The following is a 26,773-nucleotide window of genomic DNA, read 5'->3' on the forward strand; positions in this document are numbered from 1 at the left end:
ACTCCATGAACTGGCCCATCAAGATGGTGCAGCAGGTGTGTGAGGTGTTCTCCTCCTCTGCTGACAAGTGGTCCTTCATCCAGGCCGTGGAAAACATGTTCTCAGAGGTTGCCATGGAGATGTACGAGATTATTGTGTCTGGTGAGTTGTTATAGGCACTAAGACTATCGTATCAGATCAGGGTCCAGATTCCTTCAAGCTTTGTAGCACTAAAATAATCTTAAAGTTAAGGGCATATTATTTGGGAACACATTAATAGAAAAACAGTTAAAATAAGTAGACATATGCAGATTTCTAACTGTCAACAATCTTGTCACAGATAACGATCAAGAAGACTTTGAGATCTTCCAGAGCCAGCTCGGCAGCCTCCTCAACGCCAGTGCTCACTTCCACACTGTGATTCTCCACATGTTCCTCACAAAAGAGTGAGATCGAGGAGAGGAGTAGTGTATATTATATATTATTATTATTATTATTGTTATATATTAATATTTATATTGGCAAATTTACTCAAGTCAATTTGCATTGTTTCTATTGCATTGTTTCTATTGTATCAACAAAAGGACTGACCACTTACGTAGCCTCAGAGACTTGCTTTAAACTTCTAATAAATTGTATATTGGTCTGTCTATTAACATAATTGACAATTCAGAATAAACTCTTTATACTGCAAATGTGTTTTTATATTTCATACAGAAACAACAGTATAATCAATACATAACCATAATACAATACAAGTTGAACACCTCTATCCAGAAGAGTAGTTTACACAGACATATACTGTAAATATATATATATATATATATATATATATATATATAGATATATATATAGATATAGATATAGATAAATATATAAAAGACATAACAAAAAAAACAATGATTCTCAAAGATTTTGATTGATTGATTGAAAACTTTATTAGAAGATTTGCAGAAGTAGGTACATGAAAGTACATATTGCATACAAGGTCAACTAACAGGATAAAAACCCAAGAAAGCCACTGGCTTATTTCAATTGGGGTCCTTGATTCTCAATTCATCGTTACATGTAAGACAGACAAAAAACTAGTACTATCTACAAGATAAACATACATCCAACATGGGAAGAACAATACAACAAAACATAAGGTATGTACAGCGGGTAGGACAGGTGGGGACATACACCACAGGTGGGGGATTACAATCAAAGACAGAACATCCGGTTTGTTGTGAAAGAAAGTAATACTACAGAATGTTATGTTCTTTCATTGAGGGAAAATCCATGGTCCCAAAATAATGCCCTTTATCACTCTATATAATAATATAATATATATTAATATATAACAATAATAATATTCGAGTACCGAGGAGAGGAGGGAGGAGGATCTGATGACGGATATGCGCTTCCTGTCTGTCACAGACTGGTAACTCTCCACCTCTGACTGACAGCTCGATCCCTCCTCTACTTTGAATGAACTCAACCCCAATGTGTTGAATTGATATATATAGATGTATTTTAAGTAGTAGTAATATATATAAACTATAAAGCCATTAAGTTGTTGTATAGCAAAACAGTTGATTGATACCATCGATTGCTTCGGTCTACTGATCTGACTCGATCTTTCGGGCATCTTCTACTTGGGTCTGAATCAAAATGGCGTCCCTCATGTAGGGGGCGAATGTTATTTATCCGTCACATTTTCACCGTTATTATTACCGGGAGTTGAACTTCTGTGTGAATCAGAACCATGTTCACTAGTATGGCTTTAAGAGGCGCTCTGAAACAGACGTCTGTCGTGTTGCGGGAGTGTGGTGTTTTATCCAGCCTGAGAGGGTTAACGAGCTGCTCTGCTCAACACGGGGCAGCAGGTTCCTCTGTCATCACTACTGGAACCAGCGGTGAGTCTGTGAGTCCCTGGATCAATAACCTACGTTGATCATCTCATTAGAGCTGAATAGAGCACTATTCAATGCACTGTCTGTCCTGTGTTGTCCTGTTTTGCATTTTTATTTGTATTTGTTTTGTTCATGTATACATGTGAAAAAAGCATAAATGCACCTACTGTAACGCCAAAACAAATTCCTATATGTGTCAAGCATAATGACAATAAACGTTATCTGAATCTGAATCTGAAAGAAGAGTAAATTTGCTAAATAAACGATCCTAACAGTGTGCTGACATTATTCATGTGTTCATCTTCAGCACTGATCTTTAGCTCTGCACGTCTCGTTACGGGTCTTAAAGCCAGGTCAGGACATGTTCATAAAGCAAAGATAAACCTGGTTTATATGGTACAACGGTGAACAATTACGCTCAATACGGAATACGGTCAGTGATGTCATGGGATCAAATGATTCCGTAGGTCAAGTCAAGTCAGCTTTATTTATATAGCACGTTTACATGCAGCAATGCTGAGCCAAAGTGCTTCACAGTTGTAAAAATAGATAAAATGCAGGAAATAAATAAACACAATGCACACATTAAGACAGTAAGTAATTAAGACAATAAACACATTAAGGTAGGTTAGGCCACAGACTGCATGTCGTTCTCTGGTTAGGCCACTAGAGGGCGCTGCTGCATTAAGCCAAGCCGAGATGGACTGTGGTGAAGTTGCAGTCATTGCAATGTCCCACTATTTACAAACATATATATTTCCATAATACGTGTCTTGCCATAATTCACCCATCGTCGAAGAATCCCCCATCTCCTTTGATATCTAGCCTATATCCTTGATAGCTAGTTTACATTGCATTCAAGAAGTAGCCTGGTAAAACCATCTCAATCATTTCAATTTACCCTGAGCATAGCTTTCACTTTGAATATCATCCATGGCCAAAGCTCTAAGCAGAGGAAAGTCATCCCAAAAACTACCCGATAACTCTCTCTTTCCTGGGCCACCATCATCCTGGTACTCTTTAAAGAAAACCTGTTCATTACAATAAATAGTGACCAGGAGAAGTAGGCTACTGACATTATTCTGTACTGTTCTGTCATTGTCCTCATAATCTTGACATTTAAGGAAGTAAGACTATATTGATTGCAGCCAGGTGTATCATGCAGGCTAGGCTATATGGTGATATACTCTGAACATCACAGCAACAGTCAAGTAGTAGCAGTATGTATGAGTAGGCCTAAGTTACCTAACTTAGACGTAACATAGACCTAAGTTAGCCTACCTCAAATCCTTAAATGTCATCTGCAACCTGACTGGGGGGGATGGTAGCTAATGGAATTCTACTCCAGAAATACAAATGATGCAATAGGCTTCTTTCAGTCAGTCAGCAACTGGGATGTTTTTATGAAGAGGTTGTGGTTTATATGGGTGTGAGGTTTATTTTCCCCCGGGCCCCCCTCTGCAATGTGTCTGCAACTTTTCTCACCGCCACACCCCCCTTCTTGATCATACATCATGTCTGCAGTGTGAACTCTTCCACTATTAATTATTATTTCATCATGAACTCATGAGAACAATTGTGTCTTATATAATAGCCCCATCATTTGTTATTAGTTGAATACCTACACCAGCACACAATTGAGTTCAGTAACATTGAACTGAATAGACTTGGAAATATTTTATGAATTTATACAAGTAATTATTAATTAAATGTCTAACTAATGTAATTTTCATCAGGGGCCGTAAGTTTCGCCGTACAGCCCGTGAGACACTATGCTCGAGCCGTAAGGAAAAAGAAGCAAGGTGAGGGGAAAACATGTTGTTGGTCAAACTATTTCATGTAGGACGACTTGAATGTTGGAGTGTTTTAATGTCCTGTTTATTTTCCCACCAGTGCTTCAAAGTCAGCTCAGTGATCTCCCTCCAACGATGCTTAAGATGGAATATGCGGCTGTTCCGCTCGCTCAAACGTATGTAGTCCTTACATTCTGTTTTCCATAAGTACTGCTATGTACACTCCTCACTGAACACTTTATTAGGAACACCTGTAGGCCTACACCTTCTCATTCAAGTGCTCTGTGAGGGTATAATTTGCAGGATGACATATTCAGGAGTACCTCAGATAGTAGGCGGTTGGTGCTAAAAAAAAAAGCATTGAGATGAGATTTGTCTTTTAAAGCTAGGTAGGCCATATACAGTACATGTGTACTATGCCCTTCTCTGTCCTAATGATTGTATCTGTTACAGAACTGACGACTTAGTCAAGAGACTTTTGACGTTGGAATTGGCCAACCACGTATGTACTTCTAATTGTTTCTTCACTTTTATTCTAGTCGTCTAGTCTTGTCAGTTTCCTTCTCTGCCCGTGCATAACAATGACTGTGATGACTGGCTTCCCCCTCCCCCCCGCCCCCAAGTCTGCTCAGGACTGAATATGCACTGGACCCATTGAAAAACTCTGCACTGCACTTTATATATATACAGCACTATCCAGTGCACTGTTGTCTGTCCTGTGTTGTCCTGTTTTTTTGCATTTGTTTTGTTCATGTATACATGTGAAAAAAGCATAAACGCACCTACTGTAACGCCAAAGCAAATTCCTATATGTGTCAAGCATAATGGCAATAAACGTTATCTGAATCTGATAGTCACGTAGACCCTGTGCTGTATGTCTTCAGAGCGACAAGTTGCGGCTCAAACAGGAGCAGCTGATCGTAAAAGTTCAGCGGGACGAAACTGATCGCAACTCTATTGAAGTCAAGGGTACGGTTCCCATTTGTCACACAGTTAAAAACCACTGCAACCGCACCTTCTGTGTTTCATACATTGTTTGTTGACTTCAACCCTTTTTTTTACCTTTCAGTGGCCATTTTGACTGCAAGAATCCGGAATTATCAGGAGCACTTGCACAAACACACCAAGGTACATGTGCTTAAAATGCGTAAGACACTAGTGTCATTTTCCCTTCACGCTCATAGCAGTGATGTGGAGATAAGATTTCCACACACATCATTTCCTCACCCCTCCTTCTGGTGCTAGGCCTACGTTGTTTGAGGTTTGTTAACAGGATATCCTGTACGCAACCGTGAAATAAGATTGAGTAGTGGTGTTGTTGCATGCTGGGAATTTATGTCTCAATGTTGTCACATTACAACATTTTAACAGACACTTTTGCAGAGATATTAGTGTTTATCTCTCCTGTTTCCTATGTTGGCTAATGTTTAGCCGCAGGTAGCTTGCTAGTCTGCGATTAGGCATTACAATACCTCACGATTGTTTCAGCAAATGTGTGACAGCATTAAAAAAAAAAGGCAAATAAACAAAACAAACATTTGAGGAGTGAGTTTGTACTATGCAATACGATTTTTACCAGACAATCCATTTTTGAAATAAGATATTTTGATGTGACAAAATGACCTTTGACCCCAGTATCTGATCTCTCTGTATCAGGACAAAGCTAATAAGAGACGAATGCTGATGGCCATCGACCGCAGGAAGAAGCTTCTGAAACACCTGAGGGTGACTCGCTACGACGCCTTTGAGAATGTCTGCCAGCAGCTGGGCATCACCTACACCTTCCCTCCAGATTACTACAGACACGCCACCCGACGCTGGCTGGCCAAGAAGGCCCTGTGCATAAAGGTAGCCAAGCCAAAACAATCAGCTCTTTGCCCACTTTGGTCAGGAAAATTCCCACTATCTCCTGTCAAACAGTTTCTGAAACTATTGACGGTTGTTGCTATACAGGCCTAACTCTACCGTGACATTATGTAAATATGTCATTAAAAATATCTATCATCTTTGAAAGTGCTATTTTTAGTCGTGGACTTGGCTTAAGCTATGTCTGTGTTGGGACCCCCTCGCAGTCGTCGTTGTTGTTGTTGTTGTTGGGCTTTTGTTGTTGTCTTAAAAGTGTGATGTTCTCAGGTCTTCAAAGAGGTGCAGAAGCAGAGAGCAGAGCAGAAGAAGAAGATGAAGCAGGCCCTCCCCCACACAGACCCAGAGCCTGCTAAGACATCGGCCACAGGAACCCAGTAAACCATTCAACATAGTGGAACATGCATTCTTTCCTCTCGCAAGCTGCAAGTAGATGGGCATCATCAGACGTAATTTGGCCTGACTTTATGACAGTGATAGTGTTACAGAGATATGTTAAAGAAAGATGTTCTTTGGGGCTTTGCATTGTCTATGTATATGCAATATAATGTATGTGACTTGAGACTTTGAAATAAACTTGTGATTAATTTCCTTTATTTAGGAAATGTCTGTCTCATGTTTATCGCTTTGTTTTCTAATTCTACAGGTATACACTTTTTTAATTTTTTCTATCATTTATGATTACTTGTGCGGTGACGTGATATGCTGTGACCACCATTTTATGTTGACAGATAAGACTTTTATCTGTTGATGAAAAACTAAAGGAGATTAAAAGAGAAAAAGAACATCAAGTCCTATGGTTGTGGTTGAGGTCTAACATTCATCACTTTCAGAACATGTGATGACTTCCCGGAATTGACCTCAAGGATCAACAATCCTTTTTTACCAGAAATGAGAGAATATCGTCATATTTACAACCTGCCATTAGTGCCTCTAAACAGCGACCTGTAATTCTGAGGAATAGTGATGGTCCGTAACGTTCTAGAAGGTGGTAGAGAGTTCCAGAAGGAGGTAGACAGTACTACAGTAGAAGGTGCTAGAGAGTTCTAGAAGGTGACCTGTGTTTTAGGGTTCTCTTTGTCTCGTTGTCTGCTTCTATTTCCGTCGGAAAAGTATCAGTGAGTGAGTGAAACTAGCACTTTACAGCTTTAGTGTCACAACTTCCTGTTGAAGTGTGTTGACTGACTCAGATCTGCAAAGGTTCAGACCGGTCTGCAGCGTAGGTGAGTGACATACTGTCTCCTCTGCTCTCACATTTGTTGAAATATCATTGCTTTTACAAAATACATTTTTTTTTTTTTTTTTTTTTGTGATCGACCAAATGTTTTATTTTGTGATCGACCAAGATCCTTATCGATCAATTATCGATCGTCGATGCCCACCCCTAACAGTTACAGCACTAATGTGAATTCTATTCTACTAAGTAATTCATAACACATACAGTGGTATGAGGTTGTATTGTATGCAGGAAATAAGATAGTGGTTCATATGGACAATCAACAATTCTCTTTTTGAGAAAGAACTAGAAAACACAGTTAATGAACTTTTGTTCATCTTGAGAGGTTCCTCTTGGGGGGGAAACAAGCTAATGAAGACCCCTGGCTGGGGAAAAGAGAACCAGGGCTTGACATTAAGCTTTTTCAAGTGAACTTATCTTGTACTTGTCCGAGAGCTCAAGTTACCTGTCCAAATCCAAAGATTTTGAAAAAGCAATAAATATTAATGTCGAGCCCTGAGAACCATAGTAACTTCCCTGGTAACCTGCTCATTTCCCATGCATCCTTCATATATAGTTTTGGTCTTCTTACGTGAGAAATGACTAACCTCATGGTTCTGTCCAAAGTATCTTCTATATACCATAAATGTGCTCACTGTCAGATGTGGTTGGTTTTTTTAGGTGGCAGAAACTCATACAACTTGGTTGACATGTCAAACCCAGCGATAACCCACCAGCCAGGGGCAGTCCCCTACGGGACCAACGTGCAGACAGGGGACTGGAGCACCGGTCTGTGCTCCTGCGGCAGTGACCTGCTGGTCTGTGAGTAGCCTACTGACATCTAAAGCAAAACCTCATTATACAACAGTTAGTTCCGACCAAGTAATTTGATTGCACAATAGGCATTCCATGAGTAACGATATACAGTATAACAGCACTGGGATGTTCCACTAAATGACCGTTAATTAGACTACATGTTTGTGTTCAGGTTACTAGGCAACAGTCCATTTGAAGTTCAGTTGCGGAACTATTTTTTGTTTATTTTTATAATAATAATAATAATAATACATTTATTTTGTAAGGCGCCTTTCATCATTTTATGATTAAATAGGCTAAACAAACAAAGCATAATCTGTTGTCGCTTATTACTGTTAACTAATAAATGGCGCTGTAGAACTGTTGTATAAAAGCAATATCACACTCGAGGTCGTGCTGTTATACTGAATATTAGCACGGCTCCCTCTTGTGTGATATTGCTTAATTGTTAAAGGGACATTACACTCCAAAATCTAAGTTGTCAGATGCTCCCAGACCTCAAAGGTATTGTTAGGTGTAATGTCATGGGTTCACGTCCCTTTTACCATGGGGAAAAATATGATTCCCATTCTTGATTTTATTTGTTGCACATCTTGGCGTGGTAATTAGACATTTTACTTACAATTAATTTACATACTTCGAGGTCTCAGCTGCTAAGTGTTACCTTTAAATAGTTGTTTTCTGGATTTTTATAACGATGTCCATTTTGTGTCATACAGGTGCGGCCGGATTAATCTGTCCCATAGGATTAGCCTGCTACACAGCCAAGAAGTATGGGGAGAATTCTTGCCTGGCTTGCGTTCCAGGGGGGATGACAGCTATGAGGACTCACATGAGGTTGACCTATGGTATTCAGGTATGTTACAAGACAATAACATTTTTACAAAATGAATGTGAAAATATGGACACTGCGAGGAAGAGAGGTGTACCTTGTTGTCATGACGATGTACATTATCAACAGGATAATAACAGGATAATATAAATACATAGGAATTGCTGACTTTGGACCTGTGAAGAGATGTGCTCTCAGTGCCTCAGACTCATGATTTTAACAACTTTCTTGAGTTTATTGCATTCCAACGGCATAACATTTAGTTATATCCTTCATTGTTATAAAGGCATTATGGGAATACTTGAAATTCTATTGCACTATGTTCCTTTTCCAGAAATCTTCTTGTAACCCTGCTATTAAGAAAGACAGGAAGTAACAGTTACATTATTGCAGAGGAAATACATTTTGTTGGTAGTTGTGGTGTCCTTCTTTCTCATGACTACATTTCACACATAGTTTTTTTTTTTTTACAGGGGACAATATGCAACGATGCCCTGATGAGCTGTTGCTGTGGAGTCTTTGAAGTGTGCAGGATGGCCCGTGAAATTCGCATCAGAAACGGAGAAGTTTGAAATAACATTGTCCGATAGAATTGTGTAACATTTTATATTTTCTGTCAATAAATTGATCTATGGAAATAATGAATCCTTGTAAAAAATGTATGCATACATACCATTTCTCTAGTAGTGACAAGACTTGTGAATAACCTTTGGCACTTGGAGCTAGGGTTAAGTCTGGAGCTAGGGTTAGGGCTGGAGCTAGGGTTAGGGCTGGAGCTAGGGTTAGGGCTGGAGCTAGGGTTAGGGCTGGAGCTAGGGTTAAGGCTGGAGCTAGGGTTAAGGCTGGAGCTAGGGTTAGGTCTGGAGCTAGGGTTAGGTCTGGAGCTAGGGTTAGGTCTGGAGCTAGGGTTAAGTCTGGAGCTATAGGGTTAGGGCTGGAGCTAGGGTTAGGGCTGGAGCTAGGGTTAGGGCTGGAGCTAGGGTTAGGTCTGGAGCTAGGGTTAGGGTTAGGGCTGGAGCTAGGGTTAGGCCTGGATCTAGGGTTAGGGCTGGAGCTAGGGTTAAGTCTGGAGCTAGGGTTATGGCTGGAGCTAGGGTTAGGCCTGGAGCTAGGGTTAGGTCTGGAGCTCGGGTTAAGGATGGAGCTAGGGTTAGGTCTGGAGCTAGGGTTAGGGCTGGAGCTAGGGTTAAGGCTGGAGCTAGGGTTAAGGCTAGAGCTAGGGTTAAGTCTGGAGCTAGGGTTAGGGCTGGAGCTAGGGTTAGGGCTGGACATTGCCGGCCCAACGCATAAATGGACTAAGCGGTCGCTTAGGGCCACAACCACTGGAGGGGGCCACACTTTTTTGGGGGGAGGACTGATGTTGGATGGTCCATTGAGTGCATCTTAATGCAAGGATAATAGTTAATGTCATTTTGGAATCAATGTCTTTGTTTTTTATAGGGTCTCTGATTTGCATAGGAATCAATGATCAGGTCATTCATCATCATCACCTGGGCTCTCATTATAAATTGAACAAATGGAGAGGAACAAAACTGTTCAGGAATGTGACCCTGAGGGGACACAAACATTTACAAAGTTGAATGATGGAGAGGAAAAAGCACAGTCGATGGGACAACATCATCTCAGTCACTCTCTACATTATTTGATGCTCCCAGTTTCTGCACCATCTCTCGTGTGAAGAATAGTGGTGCTGTATCAATTCATGGGTATATTTGTCACTGGCAGGGACTGAGGATTTTGTCAGGATCAAGAGAAAATTATTACATTTGAGAGTTGGTAGTGACATCCTAATCTACACAGTGTGTAATTGATTCCTATGCAAATCAGAGGCCCTATAAAAGCACAGATATTGATTCCAAAATCACATGAACTATTATCCTTGCATTAAGATGAACTCAATTCAACTTACTGAGTGATTTGTTAATGACATTTTTGTCACTCTTTTTTAGCTAATTTTATGCACATGAAGTATTTCTGTGTTTCAATTTGAATACATTTTCAGACATTTCTAAAAACGTTGTCATTATGGGGTATTGTGTGTGGATTGATGCCAATTTTTGATGCCCCCCCCTTGTCGATTAAACAAACAACAGTCTGTAGGCTACTATTATAACCGCGCGACACGCACGCACCGATATATTGCAAGAAATGCGCTCACATGCTGTGCTGATAGACAATAGAATATCTACTTATTTAGATAGTTTACTATTATGTTTGTTTCATTTCAAACCTTTTATACTCGTAAAGGATTAGGATTTAGGATAAAGCAGTCATCATATCCAACTATTAAATACGCACAAGCCATTATTGACATGAATAGAGATGTTACTCACCATGTAGGCCTATCCTTTATGTTGAAAAGCTAACCCTACAGCAAAAGCAAAAAGACATGTTCCGTTTTTGAGAGTACACAAGCCACTTTCTTTCTATTTTTTCCCCATTTGGTAGTTTTCGGAGAAATAAAGTTTCACTAAAGTTTCTGTTCTCATTATTTTTAGGATAACTAAATCCAGGTTTCATCTTCTAATGATCACATCTGAATGAATGAATGAATGAATGAATGGTCTTTATTGTCATTGATATAGTACAGGTACCAAACAACGACATTTGGGAGGGGGGGCTCCCCTGGTGCTAGGAAAGAAAAAAAAACTAAAAAGAACAAGAAGGGAAAGGAGCTGGTTTACATAAATAAAGGCTATGTACACTATCCACTATACTATACTGTACAAATAAAACACTGTGCTGTACTCTATGCTATGCTATACCTATTCTAACCTATTGCTGTACTCTATGCTATGCTATACCTATTCTAACATTTTCTATTCTCTGCAACCTTATGTACCCTAGGGTTGTCATATTGCACATAGTGGTATTGCACATTCATTTAAAGTGTCGCAGTTTGCAGGCTTGAAATGTACACATTTGTGCCTCAGCACTACACCTGATTTTCAATCCAGCAGCTGCCATCAATCCGTCCAGACTGTCCAGGGCCCAGAACCTAGGTCTTTGCTGTGTTCGGGGCCTGGATGGCCCTGGGGTAGAATACATCTGTAACTGTAGAGTCCATATGTACTGGCCAATTACCAGGATCATCATACATGACATCTGACACCGTAGGCTCGTCTTGCATCACTCTCAGCCCTGCTGCTGCTGCTCTGAGTAGCTCCATCTTCCGCCTCCGTATCCTCTACTTCGCCACTCCTGACCATCATCACCTGGGGCTGGGCAGCCCTCCTGACTATCATCACCTGGGGCTGGGGAGCCCTCCTGACCATCATCACCTGGGCTGGGCAGCCCTCCTGACCATCATCACCTGGGGCTGGGCAGCCCTCCTGACCATCATCACCTGGGGCTGGGCAGCCCTCCTGACCATCATCACCTGGGCTGGGCAGCCCTCCTGACCATCATCACCTGGGGCTGGGCAGCCCTCCTGACCATCATCACCTGGGGCTGGGCAGCCCTCCTGACTATCATCACCTGGGGCTGGGCAGCCCTCCTGACTATCATCACCTGGGGCTGGGGAGCCCTCCTGACTATCATCACCTGGGGCTGGGCAGCCCTCCTGACTATCATCACTCTCTGGATCCTTTTCAGTTTGCTTATAGATGTAATACAGGTACAGATGATGCAACCTCAGCCATGGTGCACTTCATATCTAAGCACTTAGAGGACCCTACCTCCTATGTCCGACTCCTATTTGTTGATTTCAGTTCTGCTTTTAACACGATACAGCCGCACCTTTTAATTGAGAAGTTAAATGGGCTTAATGTCCACCCCCTCATTATAAAATGGTATCACTCCTTTTTAACTAACCGCACACAGCGGGTCAGTGTTAATGGCACTCTTTCGGAACCCAGAACCATAAGCACTGGTGCTCCACAGGGTGTAGTCAGTTCCCCTGTGCTCTTTACTTTATACACAAACGAGTGCAGAAGCACCTACCCTAGCAATCGCATCATAACATTTTCGGATGACACTGCCATCCTTGCTTTAATTAAAAAGGACAGTGACCTAATTGACTATTATTCTGAAATCCAGAGGTTTGTTAAATGGTGTGATGTTAACTGCCTGGTTTTAAATGTTAAGAAGACTGAGGAGATGGTGTTCGACCCCAGAGGTGTTGGGGACCACAGGCCTGTGGTCATCCACAAACAATCCATCTCGCAGGTCGCCTCTTACAAGTATCTTGGGGTTTTCATTGACAACTCACTCACCTGGAGCACTCATGTAGACAGCCTTTGTAGCAGATTACAACAACGACTACACTTCCTACGCCGCCTTAGAGTTCATGGTGTTGACCAAAAATGTATGCTACTCTTCTACCAGTCTGTCTTAGAGAGTCTCATCAGATACGGCATTACATCTTGGTTTGGTAACCTATCTGTACAACTAAGGTCCAAACTGGTCCGACTGATACAGACTGCATGGAAGATCATAGGGGTGAAAGACCACTCATCCCTGCAGTCTATTTTTGAACAGGCTACTCTCAGACAGGCTAATAGAATTCTCATGAATCCCTCCCATGTCCTACATGCAGAGTATGAACTGCTGCCCTCTGGGAGGAGGTTCAGAGTCCCCCGCGCTAGATTAAATAGATTTTAAAAATATTTTATTCCCGTTTCTGTTAAACTTTTAAACTGCACCAGATAAATGTGAACATATCTTGCTTATCGTTTTATTTCCACTCTTGTCTTAATCAGGGCTGCCTTCTGTTTGTGTGTTAACATTCTGTATTGTCTGTTGCTCTTTGTTGGCTGCTGTGGGGTGTAAGCCCAATACAAATTTCCCAGTGATGGGACAATAAAGTGACTTTTGACTTTTGACTTTGATCACCTGGGGCTGGGCAGCCCTCCTGACCATCATCACCTGGGGCTGGGCAGCCCTCCTGACTATCATCACCTGGGGCTGGGCAGCCCTCCTGACCATCATCACCTGGGCTGGGCAGCCCTCCTGACCATCATCACCTGGGGCTGGGCAGCCCTCCTGACCATCCTCACCTGGGGCTGGGCAGCCCTCCTGACTATCATCACCTGGGGCTGGGCAGCCCTCCTGACCATCATCACCTGGGGCTGGGCAGCCCTCCTGACCATCATCACCTGGGGCTGGGCAGCCCTCCTGACCATCATCACCTGGGGCTGGGCAGCCCTCCTGACCATCATCACCTGGGCTGGGCAGCCCTCCTGACCATCATCACCTGGGCTGGGCAGCCCTCCTGACCATCATCACCTGGGGCTGGGCAGCCCTCCTGACTATCATCACCTGGGGCTGGGCAGCCCTCCTGACCATCCTCACCTGGGGCTGGGCAGCCCTCCTGACTATCATCACCTGGGGCTGGGGAGCCCCACTGCTGCCGGTGTAGCTGTTGTCCTCCTCCACCACCGAGACATCATCTTTGCCTCTCAGGGGGGGCTGTGCCGTGCCACTACTAGCATGGCTAGTGCTAGCAGTAACGTTAGCTTCTTCGGTGCTAACGGGAGCCTCACTTGTTTTTAGAAATTGTTCGAACGAACCTCTAAGCGAGGCCCTGAAGCCTTCCTTTCTTTTTTTTCCCTCTTTTTTTTCAGCACCCGATCATAGGGGGAAATTACTTTTTTCTGTTGCTAAGAATCTCCCTGTCCTACAGGTATGCTAGATTTTAGATATATGATTGACTATGATTATCACATGTGTGAACATTTAGAAATGTATTAAAGGCAAAAATAATAATATGGTCACGCGAGGCCCTCCAAAGCGCGAGGCCCTGTGCCACCGCCCCAGCTAGCCCCCCCTTAAAGCGGCCCTGGGGGGGGCACATTAAAAATCTAACTTCGAGCCACAAAAGTCCTAGGGCCGGCCCTGCTTGCAAGTCTATGGCTGGTAGAAATAAATATTGTACACATCAACATCTTGTCCAGTAAATGTATCTCCAATGAGCCTATTCAAGTGAAATTTGCACCAGACTTTGGTATTAACTCAAACAATCCAGACCAAAAAATCTATATGTAAATAACGTTATGTGTAATAAAGTGGAACGAATTATCACACTGCCATCCGCTTTGTCACCGGTGCCCCTTTCAATACACATCACTGCGACCTGTACTCCCAAGTCAACTGGCCATCACTCCACACCAGGCGACTGACCCACTGGTTCAGTTCATCTATAATGAATGAATGAATGAATGAATGAATGGTCTTTATTTGTCATTTATATAGTACAGTAAGCAGAGGCTTCATGACCTAGTCCAAAAATGTTCAGAAACCATTCAAGTGTATCACCACTAGGTGGGGCAGTTGTGGAGGAGCCAAATGTTTGCACCATTAAGTGTCTTAGCTGTAAATACTTCCAAAATTGATTGTGTGGTAAATCAAATTCCCTTCTAAGAGCCTCAAAAGATTGTAGGGTTCCATCCTGATATAGGTCTCCTAGAACTTCGATACCTTTTTGAAACCAGGGCTTCCAAAAGAAGGGCGATTTATCTATACACAGCTTGGGGTTCAGCCAGATCCCATATATATATATATATATATATATATATATATATATATATATATATGTACATGTATATGTATATGTATATGTATATATATGTATATATATACGACAACTTAATGACTTTATAGTATATATATATATATATAGTATATATATTACTACTACTTAAAATACATCTATATCAATTCAACACATTGGGGTTGAGTTCATTCAAAGTAGAGGAGGGATCGAGCTGTCAGTCAGAGGTCGGGAGTTACCAGTCTGTGACAGACAGGAAGCCCACAGCCTCGATCAGATCCACCTCCCTCCTCTCCTCGGTACCGAGCCACCGCTGGTCAGACCAGCTCCCACCTCGTCTCCTCCGTGCAGGCCCCAACTCTTCCTCTACCTTCCTCTTCCTCTCCTGTGACGCCAGGGTCTCTTCTGTTCTCTGGTTCTCAAGGTCTCTCTGTATGCCCTGTGGACACACTCTGCCCTGTGGATCAGAAGATCCCTGTAGTGGCACGCCCCTTGCCACCCTCTCATCCTCTGATACGGATCTGTCCCGAATGAGGGACATGGTGTGCCGGTGCCTCCAAAAGGTTGATGAAGTTTCGCAGGAGGAATTCTCCTCCGCCTGCGCTGGCGTGTGAGGCTGTTGATCAGACATTGTTGTCTTGATTGAGGCAATCAGTTTTGCGATGTTCTCAGTTCTTGTCCCTTTCTTTATTGCTCCCGCCTACCAGGCCCGGATTAACCCCCTAGGGTGACCAGACTTGATGTGTGCCCCCCCCCCCCCCCCCAACACACACACCCTCCTACTTTGCAAGTGAAAGTGTGATATTTACTATGGTTACAAAACCCATAGATTTACAAGAGCATATAACTACAGTACAGGCTGATGCTCAAATCTGAATGCAACTCACATCACAATGCAACACGACTTTCTAAATATAGGCTAATTATTTCCATCATAAATGGCCTGAGACTACATGCTAAACCATAACAAAGGGGGGAAATGCACATACTGTATACTACAATAAAACAAGCTCAATACCAACCAAGTCCAATAACGACTGTTGCAGGCATATAAGAATAAGAACATATTTTCTGTCCGCATTAATGAAGCGTACTACAGGTATTATAGAAATAAACAGCGCCTCTCTCTTTGCCGCTCTGCTCACCTTCGTGATGCTGTATCAGACGTAGGCTATAGCCCTGTGCATCACACAGGCCCAAATCAGCCACAGCGTCATATTAGCCCCAAATAAGCATAAGTAAGCCTTACCTTTAGCAGAACTTCTTTTTTCTTGATTTTACGCAGGCAAAGTCGTTTACTAAATCCTCAAAGTCCATTTCTTTGACCAACTCGGATTCAATTGCCAGCAGGGAATCTTATTCTTATCAGGCCTCTCTTATTGCACTATAGTTCTCTCTCAACGCTTTGGTAGAGTCAGTCCTACAACTCCATCTAGTACTGGACAGTGGTTTTAGAGTCCTGCTGATGTTCACATCCTTATTTTTAAATATCCGGCTCCATCGGTGAGGGGATGCTGCACAAAACGCATACAATGACTGAAGTAGGTCAAAGAAATCACTCGCATCCTTACAGCTATTAATGTGGTGTTTACACCGACAGCATTAAGGGAATGTCCAGCACAGGGCACGTAATGAATCAGGGGGTTTGCTTTTTTAAGATGCGCCTGGAGGCCGTTACATTAACCCGACATGTTACTGGCGTTGTCGTAACTTTGTCCCCTGCAATTCGACAAGTCTAACCCCAGGTCATGACATGAACCATTCTTACTCCACATTCAGCAAGACTTGCTCCAGTGTGGCTGTGAATGGGCTCGCTCGCTCTGCTGCCCCCCCCCCCCCCCCCCCACTGTTAACTTCGGTGCTAATTTTAGGCCTAGGTGAAATAAAAAAATTGGGACATTTTTAAGAGTGGCCGTATGTCTGGAGTCTTTGCCTTGCTTAATTTTTCGCTTGGCAGAGCCACTCAGTTGTCGCCTGTACATTTTGATTTCTTTGTTGATAGTTTGGTGGCACTGCGTCATCGCGCACTTGTCTGTGACTGGGGGGGGGGCACTTACACCGAACTCGCAATTATTTATCTTTTTATACACGATAGCCGAAATATAACCGTTAGTTTTGTACCTGTGTGGATGTCTTCCAGTAAATATAGGCTATATTTTAAAAATGTGCCCAAAATATTTTAAAGGTCTATTCATTGTCCGAATAATTTGGTGCCCCCCTATTGGCTGGTGCCCCAGGGCGTTCACCCGATGCAATATATGGATAATCCGGGCTTGGGAGCGGACCCTGCTGGCCAGGTTCTGACAGTCTTAGTGGTGATGGGAGCACTTTTCCTCATGGTAGTGTATGCTGGGATCAGGAGGATTGACGCATGGTCAGACATACCTAGATGAGCTAGCGGTCTAGCCTTGTAAGCACGCTTGATGTTGGTGTATACCTTATCCAGTGTTTTTTCTCCTCTTGTTGCACATTTAACATGCTGATAGAACTTGGGTAGTACTACCTTCAGGTCAGCATGATTGAAGTCCCCGGCGATTATATGAACGGCCTGTGGGTCTGCGCTCTGTCCACTACTGATGACGTCATGTAGCCGCGCCAATGCTAAGCTACCATCCGCGCTAGGCGCAATGTAAACAGATGTTATGTACACTGCGTTGAATTCCCTCGGGAGGTATGTGGGTCGGCATCTCCGCCAAAAGTAAACATTACTAATAATAATAATATTCGACTCTTTATTTGCTGTTGAATCTCATTCACACCTGAAGTCATTTCGTCAACTTCTGACAATAGTTTAATGTAAATTAATGCTGTAGCCTTAAGGTGAGAGAGTGTGACTTGTATGAAATAATATAGATGTCGATCTATTGTATATCTAGGCAATATTAGACTACTATAGATCGATATGTAGGGTTACAGCCTAATTTACCCAGGCTATCCATCTGTCTTCAGGAGATATTCAATTAACATTTGTGATCGGCTAATTGATGATAATGCAAATGTTTTTTTTAATATTTCATACAGAAACAACAGTATAATCAATACATAACCATAATACAATACAAGTTGAACACCTCTATCCAGAAGAGCAGTTTAGTAGTGAGTGCACGGCCTGCAGTGGGGGAGAGATGGACTTTCAGAATATAGCTAAAGAAGGTTGTGAGTCTATCATTTTAAGTCTATTTATTTCACTGCGATCATTCACTGATTGCTTATTTTCAGCCAATTCGGCCCAATGTCAGAGGATTGGAAACATGTTAGGTACAATTCCAATAATACAGTTATTACAATACTTGTGCTATTGCTTGTGGCTTTGTTATTCGTGTGTGTGTGTGTGTGTGTGTGTGTGTGTGTGTGTGTGCGTGCGTGCGTGCGTGTGTGTGTGTGCGTGCGTGCGTGCGTGTGTGTGTGTGTGTGTGTGAGATAAAGGCGTGTGCTAAATGCCAAACATGTATGTGTGTTGCAGACCCAGACTCACACACACACACACACACACACACACACACACACACACACACACACACACACACTGTTGCAGACCCAGACTCAAGACATTGTTCCAACAATTGGCTTCAACATTGAAAAGTTCAAGAGTTCAAGGTAGTAATTCACTTGCTTGATTATTAAACTATAATTTTCATATTTGCACATATCAGCCTACTTCAAAATTATACCATGGCACATCTGGTAGGTCTATGCATTGTGTTTTTGGGCAGTGAGAGAACTAGATGGATTGATTGATTGATTTGATTTATTGAGATGTTTATTTCAAATGTGTGCAAAACAGCAACAATAATGAATATAACGGAAAACAAACAAACAAATCTAATAGAAAAAAACATAAAGCAAAATATAGTATAGCACATTTAACTTACGGTAGTTTCTTTCGCTTTTTTTCACATATTTGAAAAGGAGTGAGAAGAAGTACAAACGTATTAAATCTATATATATATTATTATATAGAGTGATAAAGGGCATTATTTTGGGACCATGGATTTTCCCTCAATGAAAGAACATAACATTCTGTAGTATTACTTTCTTTGGATGACCTGACCTGGAAGGACAACACAAAAGCCACCATCAAGAAGGCACAACAGCGGCTATACATCCTGAGAGTCCTCAGGAAGGAACACAGCAAGCAGGAGATACTGGTGACCTTCTACCGCGGCGCAGTGGAGAGCATCCTCACCTACGGCATCTGCAACTGGTTCTCCAGCTGCACAACCGCGGAGAGAAATGCGCTACAGAGAGTCGTGAGAACAGCCCAGAAGATCACCGGCGCCCCCCTCCCCTCTCTGGAAGAGCTGTACAACACACGCTGTCTCAGGAAGGCCTCCAAGATCTCCAGGGACCCAACCCACCCTGGGTACGAACACTTTACCCGGCTGCCCTCGAAAAGGCGGTTCAGGACCATGGCCGCAAGGACAAACAGACTGAAGAACAGCTTCTACCCCAGGGCCGTCCAGGCCCTGAACACAGCAAAGACCTAGGATCTGGGCCCTGGACAGTCTGGACGGATTGATGGCAGCTGCTGGACTGAAAAAATCAGGTGTAGTGCTGAGGCACAAATATGTACATTTCAAGCCTGCAAACTGCGACACTTTAAATAAATGTGCAATAACACTATTGTGCAATATGACAACCCTAGTCGTCTATCTGTACAGTATAGTATAGTGGATAGTGTACATAGCCTTTATTTATGTAAACCAGCTCCTTCCCTTCTTGTGTTTTTTTTTAAAGTGTTTTTTATCTTTCCTAACACCAGGGGAGCCACCCCTCCTAAATTTCGTTGTTTGGTACCTGTACTGTAGCAATGACAATAAAGACCATTCATTCATTCAACAAACCGGATGTTCTGTCTTTGATTGTAATCTTTGAGAATCATTGTTTTTTTTGTTATGTCTTTTATATATTTATCTATATCTATATATATATATATATTTACAGTATACGTCTGTGTAAACTACTCTTCTGGATAGAGGTGTTCAACTTGTATTGTATTATGGTTATGTATTGATTATACTGTTGTTTCTGTATGAAATATAAAAACACATTTGCAGTATAAAGAGTTTATTCTGAATTGTCAATTATGTTAATAGACAGACCAATATACAATTTATTAGAAGTTTAAAGCAAGTCTCCGAGGCTACGTAAGTGGTCAGTCCTTTTGGTGATACAATAGAAACAATGCAATAGAAACAATGCAAATTGACTTGAGTAAATGCCATTTTAACACATTTGCCAATACAGAAGCTGACTGATTTAATATGAATAAATATCACAGCATATTTCATGGCATAAAAAACAAGCAGTGACAAATACAATTGAGAAAATGTTTGAGAAGGTAGAACTGTTTTCAACAGAATACATACAGTATATACAGGCCATGCCCACATTTGAAAGCACACTTAAGTGATTTTACCAATGAATTCAATGCTGTGACCATGTTCACAATGGTCCATGTTCACAGTAAGCTGCTCAGCAGAACTTGACATCACACCTGGGGAATTGGCGTAGAAGGGAACAACTTAACTACCATGCACCAGATATGTACTGTAAATACAACACCAATGAACACTTCCCCTCTCAAAAAACACAGAATGAACACGAGTGGTACCCTATGTACTACCTTATTGTATATACTTGCTAGATACTGTATGTAGTTATTGGATGTCCAAGAGGCTACCTGTAACTGGTATAAGGCCTATGTAATGTGAAGTCTGGCTGCCATTCCTCCAGAATATATATATAACAATAATAATAATAATAATAATAATAATAATAATAATAATATATAATATACACTACTCCTCTCCTCGATCTCACTCTTTTGTGAGGAACATGTGGAGAATCACAGTGTGGAAGTGAGCACTGGCGTTGAGGAGGCTGCCGAGCTGGCTCTGGAAGATCTCAAAGTCTTCTTGATCATCTGTGACAAGATTGTTGACAGTTAGAAATCTGCATATGTCTACTTATTTTAACTGTTTTTCTATTAATGTGTTCCCAAATAATATGCCCTTAACTTTAAGATTATTTTAGTGCTACAAAGCTTGAAGGAATCTGGACCCTGATCTGATACGATAGTCTTAGTGCCTATAACAACTCACCAGACACAATAATCTCGTACATCTCCATGGCAACCTCTGAGAACATGTTTTCCACGGCCTGGATGAAGGACCACTTGTCAGCAGAGGAGAACACCTCACACACCTGCTGCACCATCTTGACGGGCCAGTTCATGGAGTACCCGTCCTTCTCACACACCTGAGAGGGGGAACCAGAAATGTCAGTAGCTCAGGCCGGTTCAGGCAGTACCTTCCGTTAAGTGGGCACAAAATGGGGGAAATGTGTCTCTTAGGTTAAAAGATACCGGAACCCTAGAGAAGATAATAAAGTTATTTAGCAGCAGTGACTGACCAGTGAGAGGTACACAATGAGTCGTGAGATCTCAAACAGGCGTCCATTGAGGGCCTTGTTGGCCAGCACGCTGCAGCACACGCTGTTCCCACACAGGAACAACAGACGAGCCACATTCTCCATGTGCCATGCCTGGGGGAGGACTGGAGGCCAACAGAACCAGCACAAAACAAAACAACTGTCATTCATACACACAGCATTCACACTTTACATTAACATTTAGCAGACGCCTTTATCCAAAGCGACTTACAAGCGAAGTACATTTATCGCATGCCCGGTACACACATAAAGATAATCTGGGCGATTTTGGCCCGATTTCCCCACTTCCGACCAAGGACAGCAAACGCCCGATTATCGGATGGCTCTAAAGATTATCCTACAAGATTATTCTGTGGTGTGAGGTGTGTTAAGAGTCAATTTCTCCCGACAATCTGCTCGGAAAATGGTCGGGGCCGACGATCGTAAATATTAAACGTGTTCAATATTTACGATCAAAAGTCTTATTGTCTGTGGTCAAAACTGACAACTCCCAAGTCCGATTGTGACGTGGAATGGAATGTAGCCACTCAAGAAGCGAGCTGACTGACACGTCTTCTTCTTTTCGTTCTTCTGCACTTTATTTTCCCTGTAGCACATGGCTGCCTCTACAGGTCAGTCAGGGTACTACTACCCTGTTCACGCGAGACTCCAGACTGTCGGAGGACAGATCTTTATGCATGTGGTTGTATATTGGAGCACACCACACACAATACGATCAAGACTGTTCAATCCATGATTTTTTATCTTCATGTGTGGGGTCCTTCTCAGATAATCAGAAAATCCTTATATGTGTACCAGGCTTAAGGTAAGTGAATCATCTATACATCAGTCATCATCGCACCATTTGCTTAGTGAAATCTATAATCCTATGGTAATGGTACATACTGTACGTGTGGACTGACCAGACATACAGTATATACAGTATACAGACAAAAGAGTGTAAAAGGTTTGTCTACCATTCCTGGGTGTGTAAAATATAATCATTCAAAGTTGCCAAGTCCTCTGGGCTACTGCAGTTACCTATGAGCTCCTCCAGGATGGCCATTATGGTGTCGCTGGTCCAATCTTTGGCTTCCAGGTCGCTGTGTAGCAGGATGAGAGCCTTGGCCAGGTCGGACTGGGCCACCCCAGCACGCAGCTGCTCCTGCCAGTCTAGCGAACCTGGAAAGAACATTCCCTTACACTACACATACACTTTGCTTTGCAACTCTGGCCAACCAAAAAAAAAGCATTTCATTTGTTATTATTAACATTAGAATTTCACCATGTAATTACTAACAAGTGATTTATATACTGTACAAAAGTGCAACCAGTTTTTTTAAGGTAGAAACCGAGAAGGCCCATGTTGTCCCTCTCACCGTCTGGTAGCAGTGGTCCGTAGAGGATGAACAGCAGCCGGGCTTGGCTGACAATGGGCCAGGGTTTCAGGATGCGGGTCAGCCAGAACAGAGTGTCCTTGCTGTTCTTCCAGGGGTCCAACAGAACCTGTCTGCAGAACAGACGGATCTGTTGCTCCAACCACTGACATGAACCTGAGGGAGAAAAAAGACATACGGATCACTCACGTCTCTCACACTCTTTCAATAAGCCTTTTTGTTTGTTTGTTTCTCTCTCTCTCTCTCTCTCTCTCTCTCTCTCTCTCTCTCTCTCTCTCTCTCTCTCTCTCTCTCTCTCTCTCTCTCTCTCTCTCTCTCTCTCTCTCTCTCTCTCTTATAGGGACAGACACTCACCTGGATTTCCTGTGACCACTGACATGATTTTCTGGGGTAGATTTGTGAAGTCGCACAGGAAGTTGAAAACTCTGTGACGCTCCAGCTCCTCCCAGCCGGCTATCAATGTCTGTCAGTCAAACATTAACCATCTCAATACAGGATTCAGCCTTTGATATTAAATTGTCTGATGTTCTTTGTAACTAGGCTCTCACCTGTAGAAATGCTCCATAGCTGGAGAGGCCTAGGCATTGCACTGATTTAATGCACTCTTCCATCCTGAAGCAAGGAACCTGAGTGGGAGGTAACAACTGTGTTAGTCTAAGTAAGGTTAACTAGAAAATAACAATCTATTCAATGTTGTCAACTGTTTGGTTTGTTTAGAAATGTGAGAATGTTTGTAGAGCACACACAGCTAAACATTGCCTCATCTGTCCTCCCTCACCTCTCTGTCTTACCTGTGAAAACTTGCTATATATGAACGTTAGCCTATCCTTTGTTGGCAACAAGAGGGTACATCTCTTGAACAATAAACCTGAAACAATGAGCAAAAACAACAAGAATGTAACATAGTGACTATATTTGCCAACCAGGACCACTTGCTTTCCTCATCGGAACCCCTATGAAAGGAGATAGAAATAATACTTTGGTCTATCTACCTGATAAAGAATTACAGCAGAAATAATGTGGCTCTGAATATTAGTTTATTATAAACATGTGTGTTCTTGGCCAACCAACTAAGTAAAATAAAGGAAAATTAATCAAATAAAGCTGTTGAGGTGCCTCTCACCCAGCGATGTGTAGTGTTCTAGTGGGGACACCTCGGTGGAGTGATGACACCCCTGTACGATGGTCCTCTTCCTCCAGGTCTGAGTGGAGACATAGCCCATGATGCGGCGACTGATGGCCTTGGACACCATGCTCAACACACTGATCTGCAACACTTTACCACAACAAACAAACAATGAGGCAGGGAGAAACATCTCATTAATTCAGATGCACGTCATTGGAGCTATATACTTAAGACCATTTAGTACCCTGCCCCTGGTAACGGCTTCAATCAGAATAGTTAAGCCTCATAGATATGTCTCATCTAAATAATCATAATAAATTCACCCATCCTGAAAAATGTCCAAAGCAAACAGAACCCACCAGAGAGTCTGTCCAGGATCATGTCAAAGACCTCGGGGGCCAGCCGCTCGTGTGTGTGTGTGTGTGTGTGTGTGTGTGTGTGTGAACCCACCAGAGAGTCTGTCCAGGATCATGTCAAAGACCTCGGGGGCCAGCCGCTCGTGTGTGTGTGTGTGTGTGTGTGTGTGTGTGTGTGTGTGTGAACCCACCAGAGAGTCTGTCCAGGATCATGTCAAAGACCTCGGGGGCCAGCCGCTCGTGTGTGTGTGTGTGTGTGTGTGTGTGTGTGTGTGAACCCACCAGAGAGTCTGTCCAGGATCATGTCAAAGACCTCGGGGGCCAGCCGCTCGTGTGTGTGTGTGTGTGTGTGTGTGTGTGAACCCACCAGAGAGTCTGTCCAGGATCATGTCAAAGACCTCGGGGTCCAGCCGCTCAAAGAAACAGTCGCTGCTGGCGCGAACCTGACGACTCTGGCTGCGGGTCATGATGGTCCTGACGCTGCTGGCGCGAACCTGACGACTCTGGCTGCGGGTCATGATGGTCCTGACGGGATACGACGGCCGGCGTCTGCGGTGATACTTGCGGGTCACCGTGGATTTCCTTGTCACTTTCATAACTGCCATAATAACTGGAATAGCTGTCAAGCCTTTATTGTCCCGCAAATAATCTAGAAGCGAAAGGAAATAGCTAGTTAGTTAAACTTGGTGGTTAGCCACAAACTGAAAAGTTGCTGGCTAGGATAGCTCCATGAACTTACCCAGCTGAGGAGAATGGCACTTGTCAATAAACCTTTGAAATTGTTGCCTTACTGAGCTTTAAATGCTCCTACACAAGCTGTTATGTGTTCAGGTAAATATTGACACCACTGACATGAGACAATATAATATATCTACTATAATATATCTAAACGAAAGTCACCGATAGTTTTACCTCAGCCGGCGAGCTGCTCAGTTCCTGCTCCCTCGCGAGGACACTCGCTGAACAACAAGGGGTGCGTTCGTAAATACGCTCTGGAAATCTGATCAGCACTCATGGAATGCCTGTTGTCCAATCAAATTACGTGGTCCGTTTATGACGTTGAACCCAGTGTGCGTTCCGGCGCTCTCAGAGCAAATGTACGAACGCACCCAAGGAGCGCTACCGCGAAATACGATCAGCTCGCGCCGTCATCTCGAATGAATGAAGGGTCTGTATTGTCATTAGTACAGGTACCATACAACGACATTTGGGGGGGGGGGGGCTCCACATATTGTCAGGGTATTTGAGCCTCGGAAAAGCGCTATATAAATATAATTAATTATTATTATTATTTCTCAATTTCGAAGACAGCGCCTCAGCCAACGTTGGGACCCGGAAACACTTCACGACTTAACAAGCGGATACGACAACTTAATGACTTTATAGTTTATAGTTTATAGTTTATAGTTTATTATAGTAGTGGTTTTATACAGTGATTTCTGTATTGTTTCTGATGATAGTTAACATATGTTGATCTACCCCAAATACCCCAAAGATATGCTTTGTAGAATACAAAACGCCTGAGCATAATAGGGAAAATCCTTTCTCTTGCATGGTATAACTTTCTCTTTGAATTTTTTTATTTTTTATTTTAATTATTATTATTATTATAATTACTTTGTAGAAATGATTTATTACAGTTGTTCGTGTGTAAAATATGCATACAAATGATAGACAAAGCAAGACATAGATAGTATAGGCATCATTCCAAAACATCGTTCTCAATCAATGGATATTGCTGTGCTTTTAAAACATGTACCGGTATGCTTGGGGGGAAAACGAAGCAATCCACTATTTACCAATTTTTTTTCCATAATACGTGTCTTGCCATAATTCACCCATCGTTGAAGAATCCCCCATCTCCTTTGACATCTAGCCTATCCTTGATAGCTAGTTTACATTGCATTCAAGAAGTAGCCTGGTAAAACCATCTCATTCTCAATCATTTCAATTGGCTATGTACACTATCCACTATACTATACTGTACAAATAAAACACTGTGCTGTACTCTATGCTATGCTATACCTATTCTAACCTATTGCTGTACTCTATGCTATGCTATACCTATTCTAACATTTCCTATTCTCTGCAACCTTATGTACCCTAGGGTTGTCATATTGCACATAGTGGTATTGCACATTCATTTAAAGTGTCGCAGTTTGCAGGCTTGAAATGTACACATTTGTGCCTCAGCACTACACCTGATTTTCAATCCAGCAGCTGCCATCAATCCGTCCAGACTGTCCAGGGCCCAGAACCTAGGTCTTTGCTGTGTTCGGGGCCTGGATGGCCCTGGGGTAGAATACATCTGTAACTGTAGAGTCCATATGTACTGGCCAATTACCAGGATCATCATACATGACATCTGACACCGTAGGCTCGTCTTGCATCACTCTCAGCCCTGCTGCTGCTGCTCTGAGTAGCTCCATCTTCCGCCTCCGTATCCTCTACTTCGCCACTCCTGACCATCATCACCTGGGGCTGGGCAGCCCTCCTGACTATCATCACCTGGGGCTGGGCAGCCCTCCTGACTATCATCACCTGGGGCTGGGCAGCCCTCCTGACCATCATCACCTGG

The 26,773-nt window shown here is 42.7% G+C and overlaps 3 protein-coding genes across 3 annotated transcripts; 2 read left to right on the plus strand and 1 right to left on the minus strand.

The window, feature by feature from the left end:
- Positions 1–1,658: 1,658 nt before the first annotated feature.
- mrps15 (mitochondrial ribosomal protein S15) lies at positions 1,659–6,106 on the plus strand. Its single transcript, XM_080540387.1, has 8 exons — positions 1,659–1,877; positions 3,611–3,676; positions 3,768–3,843; positions 4,121–4,169; positions 4,552–4,636; positions 4,737–4,795; positions 5,324–5,515; positions 5,801–6,106. Exons 1-8 carry the CDS (start codon positions 1,727–1,729, stop codon positions 5,909–5,911), a joined length of 789 nt encoding a protein of 262 aa, XP_080396513.1. The 5' UTR covers positions 1,659–1,726; the 3' UTR covers positions 5,912–6,106.
- A 1,343-nt stretch (positions 6,107–7,449) lies between these two features.
- LOC308165968 (PLAC8-like protein 1) lies at positions 7,450–8,995 on the plus strand. The gene is made up of 3 exons (XM_080540180.1): positions 7,450–7,568; positions 8,282–8,418; positions 8,868–8,995. The coding sequence occupies exons 1-3, from the start codon at positions 7,457–7,459 to the stop codon at positions 8,964–8,966; spliced, it is 348 nt and encodes a 115-aa protein (XP_080396306.1). The 5' UTR covers positions 7,450–7,456; the 3' UTR covers positions 8,967–8,995.
- An 11,708-nt stretch (positions 8,996–20,703) lies between these two features.
- LOC308166250 (F-box only protein 47-like) lies at positions 20,704–24,791 on the minus strand (the record flags this gene model as incomplete). Its single annotated transcript, XM_080540515.1, has 10 exons — positions 20,704–20,810; positions 20,989–21,145; positions 21,299–21,441; positions 22,358–22,498; positions 22,696–22,869; positions 23,068–23,176; positions 23,262–23,339; positions 23,505–23,581; positions 23,837–23,989; positions 24,563–24,791. The coding sequence occupies 10 exons, from the start codon at positions 24,789–24,791 to the stop codon at positions 20,704–20,706; spliced, it is 1,368 nt and encodes a 455-aa protein (XP_080396641.1).
- Between the last annotated feature and the right edge of the window lie 1,982 nt (positions 24,792–26,773).

This window comes from Nansenia antarctica (genome assembly GCF_963989245.1).
Source record: "Nansenia antarctica genome assembly, chromosome: 10".
NCBI lineage: Eukaryota > Metazoa > Chordata > Actinopteri > Argentiniformes > Microstomatidae > Nansenia > Nansenia antarctica.